At 57.0% G+C, this 11,618-nt stretch overlaps 1 protein-coding gene across 34 annotated transcripts in view; it reads left to right on the top strand.

Moving 5' to 3' along the window:
- The window catches only part of LOC141578015 (uncharacterized), a 48,126-nt gene extending 42,918 nt beyond the window's left edge, over positions 1–5,208 (top strand). For 13 of the 34 annotated variants that reach the window (XR_012507876.1, XR_012507885.1, XR_012507888.1 and 10 more), the window contains 2 exons: positions 2,050–3,196; positions 3,487–4,887. Coding sequence is in view for 1 of the 34 variants with exons in the window: in XM_074366565.1 (XP_074222666.1) it covers positions 2,050–2,134; positions 3,487–4,222 (821 nt within the window). In the remaining 33 variants the exon portion in view is untranslated. The other 21 variants (XR_012507906.1, XR_012507905.1, XR_012507904.1 and 18 more) reach the window with 4 other exon arrangements.
- Positions 5,209–11,618: the final 6,410 nt, after the last annotated feature.

Below are 11,618 nucleotides of genomic sequence, written 5' to 3'. Positions count from 1 at the left end.
CATTTCAGCCAATGAGTTGACCAGTTCTCCTGGACTCTTCTTTATAGCTTCGATTTCGTTTTTGACGTATAGTATATCTCTCAACACTATCTCTTGGAGTTCCTTCAGGACTTGGATCACTCCTTTTTGGAAATCTTGATCGAGCGGGCCATCCACGTCTATTTCATGGATCGTGCTTTCAGGGAATTTCTCTGGCTCTTTTAATTGGGAGTGGTTCCTCTGCTTCTTCATAATGCTCCTATCTCTCTGGCACTGTGGCTTAAGGAGTATCAGTTATCTATTGGGGTCCTTAAGGAGTTTATGTATTTATCGAAAGCCTAGGCAGGAATAAAACTTTAAAAGAGAGAGGGGGATAGGGGGAGAGAGAGAGAGAGAGAGAGAGACAGAGACAGAGACAGAGGGGGAGAGGGAGAGAGGGGGGTGGGGGGCAGGATGTTAAAAGAATGGAGAAAAAAAGGTTTGAAAACAGTGTACGATCAATAATAGAAGAGCAAGTTGAAGCAGAATAGCAATTGAGTTGAGACGTCTTCTAAAAGCCTTTAAAAACAGATAGAAAAGATCAGAAAATAATATACAATTGTTTCAAAAGTAAATTTTTAAAAGGTAATCGGAAATAGAACAGATTTTAACAAAAGATAAAACAGAGGATTTTAAAAGACGGGAGAAAGAAAAGGTTTGAAGACAGTGTGTAATCATGAATAGAAGAGTCAGTGGAAGCAGAATAGCGATCGAGTTGAGACGTCTTTTAATAACCTTAATAAAAAGGAGGAAAAAATTCGAGAAACAATATTTGAAACCTGTGAATAACCAGTAACAGGAGATCAAAACCAAGAGAATGAAAAAGGGAAGGGGGTGGATGTTTAAAAATAATAATAATAAAGACTTGAAATGAAACATTTAAAAGGGATTAAAGCCGTAAACGTATACGACTGTTCAAAAGTAAAGGTTAAAAAGGTAACAGAAGGTAAAACCGATATAAAAGAGATTAAAAAAGAAAAAGGAAAAGAAAAAAAAAAAAAAAGAGGAAAAAAAAAAAAGGATGTGTTCTCCTGGAGACGGTGCGCTCTTAACGGTTTCACCGAGAAGTCTTTCTGTCGTCGCCCTGTTTCGTGAACTCAGCTTGCTGTTTCCGCGGGCCCTCCGTCGGCGCCCTCGTCTGTGCTGCCCTCGGTGCCTGTGGGCAAGTAGATCGCACCCCCTCCTGGCACCGCGGTCGGAGGGTGGCTGGCCGCCTGCCCTCTCCCGGCGCCGGTCGCTCCGCTGCTCTGTGCGGCTGTGTGCTCCGCCTCGGGTCGGGTCGGCGCTCCTCTCCGTAGGTGGGCTCGGGGGAGACCGTGGAACCGCCCCGCCCCTGCTGCGTTCCAAAACTCGGCTCCTTCTTAGTCTTGGTGGCGCGAGTTCTCTGAGGTACCGGGGCAGATATATAATATCTGCCTCAGGCTGAAAACGAGTCTCAGTCCTGCCTAGGAGGTTGCAGAGCCCCCGGGTGCGGATTCGAGTCTCGGCCCCGCCCCCGCTCCCGCCCCCGCCCGCGCGCTGCGCGCCGCGCGCCAGGGGCTATGGCGGCTGTGGCTGCGCCCCTCCTCTCTTCTCGCGAGAAGGGCCGGTGATGGCGCCGCGGGTCTGAGGAGATGGAGGCTACGGCGCCCCTCCCCCCAGGGCACACCGGCCGTGTTGCTTTGCCTTTCTTTCCCCGTAATGGAAAGAAAGTTGGGGGGGCGGGTTGTTCTGCTCTGTATCCCCTCCCGGCCACGGCGCGTGGTGCCGCCGCCACGGTCCTCCGCCCGGCTCGTGCGGCCTGTCCCGGCCCCCGGCTGCCGGCCTGCGACTCGGGCTGGGTGTCGCGGGGACCCTCTGTGCCCATTTCACTTGGGTCGGTCGGTCAAGGGGCGCTCCGGGCAGATCTGAGACTCGGAGGCTCCCCCACCGTCCCGTCGGCCTCTCCGTTGGAGAGGGGGAGGTTTGGCGAACGAGCCCTATTCCTCCTCTGCCGGTCCCTCCCGCACTGTTTTGCTTTTGACTCTTTCTTTTCTCCTTTTCTCCTACCAGATTTTGGGCGTCTTTGTCTTTCGAAGAGGGCGGTGTTCTGTCGGAGTTCCGCAGGTGGTCTGATTGGCCGAGTGGGTCCGTCGATGTGAGTTTTGGTGTATTTGTGGGAGAGGGTGAGCTACGAGCGTCCTTCTACTCCGCCGTCTTGCTTCTTCTCGGGTTATTTTTGAAGAGTAGGTGCTGGGGATTGAACCCTGGACCTTTATTTTTTGCATGCTAAGCATGGGCTGTACTGCCTGATCTCTAGACCCTCCCCACCGCAACCCCCCCCTTTCCCACCGCCTCCATAGTACTCGATGAATCTCCTACCTAGATATCCATGCTTCCTTGGAATAGGGCCGTCGTTTTCTTCATCGGATTGATGCACGTCTGTGGATTCGTCTCGTTTCTCTCCACTGCGGTGGGTGGCATCGGGGCGTGGGGTGGGGTGGAGTGGCGTGGGCTGGGAACAGTTCTTCACGTGTAGAGGTGGAGCGGAGCGATGAGGATGGTGACTGTTTCCCCGAGTGCTCGCGCCGGGTGATGGAGGCCTGTGGTCTGACTTGGAAGAGGACTCGGGTGACCAGAACAGAGCCTGTGTGGGGTCGTTGTGGAGGGAGGAACTCCACCCCCCCCCAGCCCCAGCCAAGGCACTCGTACCTCATCGAGGGACGGTCGGCCGAAAACAAACGAAAGCTGTCAGAGGTTTGGGGGTGGGGGTGAAGGGGTGTGTGTGTGTGTGTGTGTGTGTGTGTGTGTGTGTGTGTGTGTGTGTGTGTGTGTGTGTCTGTGTGTCTGTGCCTGTGTGGTGTGTGTGGTGTGTGTGGTGTGTGTGTGTGTGTGTGTGGTGTGTGTGTGTGTGTGTGTGTGTGTGTGTGGTGTGTGTGTGTCCCCGTTCCCCGTACCACGGTCTCTGGTCGAGGCCCCCACGAGCGGAGAAACGCACGCCAGGCCGTCCGTGCTCCTGGTTGTCCGGCCGCGTGTCCCTGCCACCCAGAGATCCCGAACCGTCCCGCTCGCTCCCCTGCCATGTGCCATGTGCCACCTTCCTGTCGGCCGGGCGCTATTTTAGACCCTGCGAAGAAGTCGACCGGACGGCCGGGCCGGGCCGGGCCGGGCCGAGCCGAGCCGAGCTGAGCCGATCTGAGCCGAGCCCGTCCAGGCTGGGGTGGGTGGTGCTGGGTTCAGAGGAGTGGGGTACAAGCGGGAGGCAGGTGTCGATGGAGGGGAGGGGGAGGGGGAGGGGGAAGGGAGAGGAAAGGGGAGGGGAGGGGGAGCAGGGATGACGATGGTCTGGGGCTTGGCGTGTGGGGTGGGGGTGGGAGGGACGGTAGCCATCCTATGACTTTCTCTCCCTACCCCGCCTTTTGCAAGTCTGTTAGAGTGACAAGGTGGTGCTGGTTTCTGGCTGGTGCACACCATAGTGATTCTGTTCTTCTTTTTCCTGGTCTTTTTCAGGAACCCTCGTCCCGAGGGACTGAATCTAGTGCCCTGTGCTGCGCGGTACGACCTAGGGGTCGAATCTGCCAGGAGAGGACTTACAAGGATTTCGAGGATCCTGGAAAACTGCTACCATCCAGAATCCTACATGGATGTTCAAGATCTTGTGGATGGACGGACGGACGGAAGACGGATCGAATGGAGGCCCCGCCCCATCCCCTGGACCCCTTGGCCCAGGAGGATCGTGATGGGTCTGGAAAGGACTCTTCCGACGAGGGTCTCGGGATGGACTTTCTCTGTCCGCGGAAGGTGTTTCTGCACAAAGAGGAAGAGAGGGGCGTTCTCGGCCAGAGAGCCCGAACCGCCTCCTTTCAGGGATCCGCTCCAGTCAGGGTTGGGGTCGGGGTCAGAACGCAGCCACCGACAGCTCCCCTCCCTCGTCCTGGCTCTCCAACTTGGGAAACCCTCCTCCCTGCCCCCTCACCCATCTTCTCTTCAGCCGGCCTCCAGCTTCCCCGTGCCAACCACCTCTCTCATGCTGCCGGACTTTCCTCCTCCTTGGGCTGCCAGGAAGCTCTCCCGCTCCTCCACGTGCTTTGGCTTGGAATCCCTGACAAACACAAGCGGTGCTGGTGGGCGGGGCCAAGGGCGGTGGCAGAAGGACTCCCTTCATCTTATGGGAGCGATTTTTATCTCCATAGAGGTGGCGATTGAGAAAACACATAAAATCACTCAGAAGAATACCCATGTGTAGTATCCCTGACCTAGATCCGTGTCTGTCTGTCTGTCTGTCTGTCTGTCTCTCTCTCTCTCTCTCTCTCTCTCTCTGCCTCTCTCTGCCTCTCTCTCCGTTTCGCTATTCTGTGTGTGTGTGTGCGCGCGCGCGCATTCGTGTCTGTCTGTCTCCCTTGTCTCTCTTTCCTCTCCTCTCCCCTCCTCTCCTCTTCCCTGTTCTCCCACCTTCCCCCTCACCCCTCCACTCCTCTCTTCTCCCCTCCACTCCTCTCCTCTCCCTCTTCTCCTCTCCACTCGCCTCTTCTCATTTCCCCTCCCCTCCTCTCTTTTCCCTCCTCTCCTTTCCTGTCCCCTCCCCTTTTATCCCTGCTCTCCTCTGCTCTCTCCCTCTCTCCCTCTCTCTTTCTCTCTCTCTCCCCCCCTTCATTTCCCTCCCTCCTCCCTACCCCCCCAACCCCTACCTTCACAGGGCCTCATAGATTGCAATCGGTTTCCATGAAATGTGATGAAGAGGGAATGAATTTTAGAATGATATCCCCATGCCATCGAATCCTTCTTCCCCAGGGATAGCGACTTATTTGTGGTCGTGTTTGTTTTTGTTTTTCTTGTTGTTGTTTTGGGGCGCATCGAGGGCGCAGGAGGCGTTGGGAGTGAGGGTGATGTTTCTCTTTCTGTCTGTCTCCTCCTTAGGACGGATTTTAAGAGGAGGGAGGACTCACAGAAATCTACCATCTTGTCTCGTACTGCAGCTGTGTTTGAGCTTCCTATACGATCTGGGTGGAACACTACCCACCCTCACCTCAAGCCGCCATTGCCGCCCCCTCAGCCCCCTGCAACCCCGTCCAGTCCCACACTTGGGGCTGTGGTTGGGCATGGGGGGATGTTGGCGGGGTGGTGGTTGGTGGGGGGTGGGGTGGTGGAGGAAACCAGAAAACAGACCACTGTGGCACGTGGGTGACTCGGGCTTCAGGGTGAAGGAGGATGAATAAAATGGCCGGAATTAGGCTAACGGATTGCTTCTTCTTTTTTTGGCGGGTGGGGGAGGGGAGGATCATTAGGTCATTCATTCATTCATTCACTCATTCATTTGCTGGGGGGGGTGTCATTCGGTTTCTTATGCTCGCCCTGAAAACGGTCAACTGTCCTGACTGACTGGTTGCTGCTCACGGTTCCAGGCCTGTTGTTGAAACTGGAAGCTATCGATCTTACTGTTTCTACTGTATTTCACTCATTGAAAGTCATCATCATGCTGGGTCTCTGAGTCTTTCTCCGAGGAGAAGGTCGGTCACGGGACTAATGACCTGACAAAATAGCCTGAGTGACCAAGAAGGCCACACCTTGAGTGCTTATGAGATAACGAGATCTAACCACCAGCCTCTATAGAATGGGTCACCTGGAGGCATCGTGACACCATTCTGAGTCTTCTGATGAGGAAATGATTCTGTGGATGGTGATCGATGCCCGATTGTTTGAGCTATGGCTCTAGAACCACCCCACCCACTCCATCCCCAAGGTGGGTACACAGTTTTGAAGACGCTAGCCTGCTGTGAATCCCCTTTGCCCGGCAGAGCGATAAAATGGCCTCTTTGCTCCTAAGCTCCAAGACATTTTCTCTGGATTCTTGGGCTCGTCGGGGATGGGGGCCGATCTTTTGGCAACAAGCGTGCTTCAGAAACAGCGGATGCCCGAGAAGGACAATCTGCCTCTCCCTCTTCTTCCGGTCCTGAAATGGGGAGGAAAAAAAATCGCTTCTCCTGGAAGCCGGAGTCTGGAGCACGCCATCCGGAGGGACTTCTGGCTTGGCCTTCTCCTGGGGTGGGGGGGGAGGGCACGCCACTGCACGTGTTCTTTGTCAACTCCCTGTTTCTCTCTTCTCGAGTTATCTCTTTGGGGCGGCTCCCACACTGGGTGAAAACAGACAGACAGGGTGGTATGTCTCCCTACCCCACACTTCGCCCCCAAATGACTGATCTCCTGTCACATCAGAATCACCACTTGTTTTCCAACGTGGCTTTCTAGGATCCTGGAGGACTTGTAAAGGAAAAGCCCAGCTGGGCTAACAAGCTAAAGTCACAAATCTAAGTGTGATAAGTGTCCGTTTACTGATCTAAGATCTGCTGGGCTAACTCGTAAATCTATAATTTAGTGTCAGTTTACTGGGCTAACCAGCTAACTCGTAAATCCAAGCTCAACAAGTGTCAGTAACGTGATCTGTTCCAAATTGATAAGCTCCAGTGTACTGATCCTTTGCTTTTTGTTGCTTGAGCCTTATTGGCGAATAGAACCATATTTGTAATTAACCCTATGAAACCTCATGTGCACGTCTTGGAGGTGCTCAGAGCTTCGGAGCAGAAGCCCCTCTGAGCCCGCCGGCGTAATAGATCTGATTACTCCAACCCCCCGACTGGTGCTTGTTTCTTGGCTGGCCTGTCATTTCCGTAAAAGACATTTTCCCACCCACTCGGGCGCGTTCTGGAATTCTGAGTGTTGGGAGGTTCCGTCCTCTGTCTGCAGTGCCTGGGATCTCCTAGGAGCCCTCCACTTGTTTTCCCTGAGAGTCTCCTAGTGCTGGCTGCCGGGGAAATGCGGGGGTTGGGCTGGAAATGCAGGTAGCATCCAGTGCCTCACTCTGGAGAGGGGAGGTAATTAGCGGAATTCCCCCTGCCAGGGAACAGCGGTGACACCAGGCAGCTGCGTGGAGGGCGTCCCCAAACCTCCCCCACCCACACATCCGCGTTCCGGAATTCTGAGTGTGGGGAGTTTCCGTCCTTTGTCTGTAGCGCCTGGGATCGCCTAGGAGCCATCCGCGTGTCTTCCCCGAGTGTCTCCTACTGCGGACAGCCGGGAAAGTCAGGGGATGGGCTGGAAATGCAGGTTTGATCTAGTGCTTACCCCTGGACACGGGAGGTAATTAGCGGACTTCCCCCAGCCAGGGAACAGCTGTGACACCAGGCAGCTTCGTGGAGGGCGGCCCTAAACCTCCCACACCCACTCGGACGCGTTCCGGAATTCTGAGGGTGGCGAGGTTCCGTCCTCTGCAGCGCCTGGGATCTCCTAGGAGCCCTCCGTGTGTCTTCCCCGAGTGTCTCCTAGTGCGGGCTGCCGGGGAAAGGCGGGGGTTGGGCAGGAAAGGCAGGTAGCCTCTAGAGCCTCCCCCTGGACAGATGAGGTAATTAGCGGAATTCCCCCTGCTAGGGAACACCTGTGACACCAGGCAGCTTCGTGGAGGGCGGCCCTAAACCTCCCACACCCACTCGGCCGCGTTCCGGAATTGTGAGGGTGGCGAGGTTCCGTCCTCTGTCTGCAGCGTCTGGGATCCCCTAGGAGCCATCTGCGTGCCTTACCCGAGTGTCTCCTAGTGCCTGTTCCCGGGGAAATGCGGGGGTTGGGCTGGAAATTCAGGTAGCATCTACTGCCTACCCCTGGACAGATGAGGTAATTAGCAGAATTCCCCTGCCAGGGAACACCTGTGACACCAGGCAGCTGCGAGAACGGCGGCCCCAAACCTCCCCCACCCACTCGGCCGCTTTCCGGAATTCTGAGGGTTGCGAGGTTCCGTCCCCTGTCTGCAGCGCCTGGGATCTCCTAGGAGCCCTCCGCGTGTCTTCACAGAGTGTTTCCTAGTGCGGTCTGCCGGGGAAAGGCGGGGGTTGGGCTGGAAATGCAGGTAGCATTTAGTGCCGCCCACTGGACAGATCAGGTAATTAGCGGAATTTCCAGTGCCAGGGAACAACTGTGACACCTGGCAGCTGCGTGGTGGGCGGCCCCAAACCTCCCCACACACTCTTCCTCGTTCCTGAATTCTGAGTGTGGCGAGGTTCCGTCCTCTGTCTGCAGCGCCTGGGATCTCCTAGGAGGCCTCCGCGTGCCTTCCCCGAGTGTATTCTAGAGCGGGCTGAAAGGGAATGGCCGGGGTTTGTCTGGAAATGCAGGTAGAATCTAGTGCCTCCCCCTGGACTTATGAGGTAATTAGCGGAATTCGCCCTGCCAGGGAACACCTGTGATACCAGGCAGCTGCGTGGAGGGCGGCCCCAAACCTCCCCCACACACTCGGCCGCGTTCCGGAATTCTGAGGTTGGCGAGGTTCTGTCCTCTGTCTGCAGAGCCTGGGATCTCCTAGGAGCCCTCCGCGTGTCTTCCTCGAGTGTCTCCTTGTGCGGGCTGCCGGGGAAATGCGGGTGTTGGGCTGGAAACGCAGGTAGCATCTAGTGCCTCCCCCGAGACTCATGAGGTAATTAGCGGACTTCACCCTGACAGGGAACACCTGTGACACAAGGCAGCTGCGTGGAGGGCGGCCCCAAACCTCCCACAACCACTCGGCCGCGTTCCGGAGTTCTGAGTGTGGCGAGGTTCCGGCCTCTGTCTGCAGCGCCTGGGATCTCCTAGGAGCCATCCGCGTGTCTTCCCAGAGTTTCTCCTAGTGCGGGCTGCCGGGGAAAGGCGGGGGTTGGGCTGGAATTTCAGGAAGCATCTCGTGCCTGTCCCTGGACAGATCAGGTAATTAGCGGAATTTCCAGTGCCAGGGAACAACTGTGACACCTGGCAGCTGCGTGGAGGGCGGCCCCAAACCTCCCCCACCCACTCGGCCACTTTCCGAAATTCTGATTGTTCGAGGTTCCGTCCTCTGTCTGCAGCGCCTGGGATCTCCTAGGAGCCCTCCGTGTGTCTTCCCCGAGTGTCTCCTAGTGCGGGCTGCCGGGGAAATTCGGGGGTTGGGCTGGAAATGCAGGTAGCATCTAGTGCCTCCCGCTGGACAGATCAGGTAATTATCGGACTTCACCCTGCCAGGGAACACGTGTGATAGCAGGCAGGTGCGAGGACGGCGGCCCGAAACCTCGCCCACCAAATCGTCCACGTTCCACAATTCTGAGTGTGGCTAGGTTCCGTCCTCTTTGTACTGCGCCTGGGATCTCCTAGGAGCCCTCCGCGTTTCTTCCCCGAGTGTCTCCTAGTGCGGGTTCCCGGGGAAATGCGGGGGTAGGGCTGGAAATGCAGGTAGCAAGTAGTGCCTCCCCCTGGACTGATGAGGTAATTAGTGGATTTCCCCTTGCCAGGGAACACCTGTGACACCAGGCAGCTGCGTGGGTGGTGGCCCCAAACCTCCCCCACCCACTCGGGCGCGTTCCGGAATTATGAGTGTGGCGAGGTTCCGTCCTCTGTCTGCAGCGCCTGGGATATCCTAGGAGCCCTCCGCGTGTTTTTGCCGAGTTTCTCGTAGTGCGGGCTGCTGGGGAAATGCGGCGTTTTGGCTGGAAATGCAGGTAGCATGTAGTGCCTCCCCCTGGACTGATGAGGTAATTAGCGGACTTCCCCCTGCCAGGGAACACCTGTGACAACAGGCATCAGCGTGGAGGTCAGCAACAAACCTCCCACACCCACTCGGACGCGTTCCGGAATTCTGAGTGTGGATAGGTTCCGTCCTCTGTCTGCAGCGCCTTGGATATCCCTGGAGCCCTCCGCGTGTTTTCCCCGAGTGTCTCCTAGTGCGGGCTGCCGGGGAAAGGCGGGAGTTGGGCAGGAAAGGCAGGTAGCTTCTAGTGCCTCCCCATGGACTGATGAAGAAATTAGCGGAATTCCCCTTGCCAGGGAACACCTGTGACTCCAGGCAGCAGCGTGGTGGGCGGCCCCAAACTTCCCCCACCCACTCGGCCGCGTTCCGGAATTTTGAGTGTGGCGAGGTTCCGTCCTCTGTCTACAGCGCCTGGGATCTCCTAGGATCCCTCCGCGTGTATTCCCCGAGGGTCTCCTTGTGCGGGTTCCCGGGGAAATGCGGGGGTAGGGCTTGAAATGCAGGTAGCTACAAGTCCCTCCCCCTGGACTGATGAGGTAATTAATGGATTTCCCTTTGCCAGGGAACACCTGTGATACCAGGCAGCTGCGTGGTTGGTGGCCGCAAACCTCCCCCACCCACTCGGATGCGTTCCGGAATTCTGAGGGTGGCGAGGTTCCGTCCTCTGTCTGCAGCGCCTGGGATCCCCTAGGAGCCCTCAGCGTGTCTTCCCCGAGTGTCTCCTAGTGCGGGCTGCCGGGGAAAGGCGGGGGTTGGGCTGGAAATGCAGGTAGCATCTAGTGCCTCCCCCTGGACAGATGAGGTATTTAGCGGACTTCCCCTTGCCAGGGAACATATGTGGCACCAAGAAGCTGCGTGGAGGGCGGCCGAAAACCTCCCCCACCCACTCGGACTCGTTCCGGAATTCTAAGGGTGGCGAGGTTCCGTCCTCTGTCTGCAGCGCCTGCGATGTACTAGGTGTCCTCCGGTTGTCTTCAACGAGTGTCTCCTAGTGCGGGCTTCCGGGGAAATGCGGGGGTTGTGCTGGAAATGCAGGTTGCATCTAGTGCCTCCCCCTGGACAGATCAGGTAATTAGCGGACTTTACCCTGCTAGGGAACACCTGTGACACCAGGTAGCTACGAGGACGGCGGCCCCAAACCTCCCCCACCCACTCGGCCACGTTCCGGAATTCTGAGGGTTGCGAGGTTCCGTCCTCTGTCTGCAGCGCCTGGGAACTCCTAGGAGCTCTCCGCGTGTCTTTCCCGAGTCAATCCTAGTGCGGGCTGCCGGGGAAAGGCGGGGGATGGGCTGGAAATGCAGGTAGCATCTGGTGTCTCCCCCTGGACAGATCAGGTAATTTGTGGACTTCCCCCTGCCAGGGTACACCTGGGACACCAGGCAGCTACGAGGACGTCGGCCCCAAACCTCCCCCACCCACTCGGCCGCGTTCCAGAATTCTGAGGGTGGCGAGGTTACGTCCTCTGTCTTCAGCACCTGGGATCTACTAGGAGCCATCCGCGTGTCTTCCCGGAGTGTCTCCTAGTGCGGGCTGCCTGGGAAATGCGGGGGTTGTGCTGGAAATGCAGGTAGCTTCTAGTGCCTCCCCCTGGACAGATCAGGTAATTAGCGGATTGCCCCCTGACAGGGAACACCTGTGACACCAGGCAAGTGCGTGGAGGGCGGCCCCAAAACACCCCCGCCCACTCGGCCGCGTTCTGGAATTCTGAGTGTGGCGAGGTTCCTTCCTCTGTCTGCAGCGCATGGGATCTACTAGGAGTCCTCCGCGTGTCTTCAACGAGTGTCTCATAGTGCGGGCTGCCGGGGAAATGCGGGGGTTGGGCTGGAAATGCTGGTTGCATCTAGTGCCTCCCCCTGGACAGATCAGGTAATTATCGGAATTTACCCTGCCAGGGAACACCTGTGACACCAGGTAGCTACGAGGACGGCGGCCCCAAACCTCCCCCACCCACTCGGCCGCGTTCCGGAATTCTGAGGTTTGGGAGGTTCCGTCCTCTGCAGCGCCTGGGATCTTCGAGGAGCCCTCCGCGTGTTTTCCCCGAGTTTCTCGTAGTGCGGGCTGCCGGTGAAATGCGGGGGTTGGGCTGGAAATGCAGGTTGCATCTAGTGTCTCCCCCTGGACAAAT

This window comes from Camelus bactrianus, chromosome 6 (assembly GCF_048773025.1).
Source record: "Camelus bactrianus isolate YW-2024 breed Bactrian camel chromosome 6, ASM4877302v1, whole genome shotgun sequence".
NCBI classification, from domain to species: Eukaryota; Metazoa; Chordata; class Mammalia; order Artiodactyla; family Camelidae; genus Camelus; species Camelus bactrianus.
The sequence above is the reverse complement of the archived record's forward strand: the minus strand, read 5'-3'. Positions and strand labels throughout refer to the sequence as shown.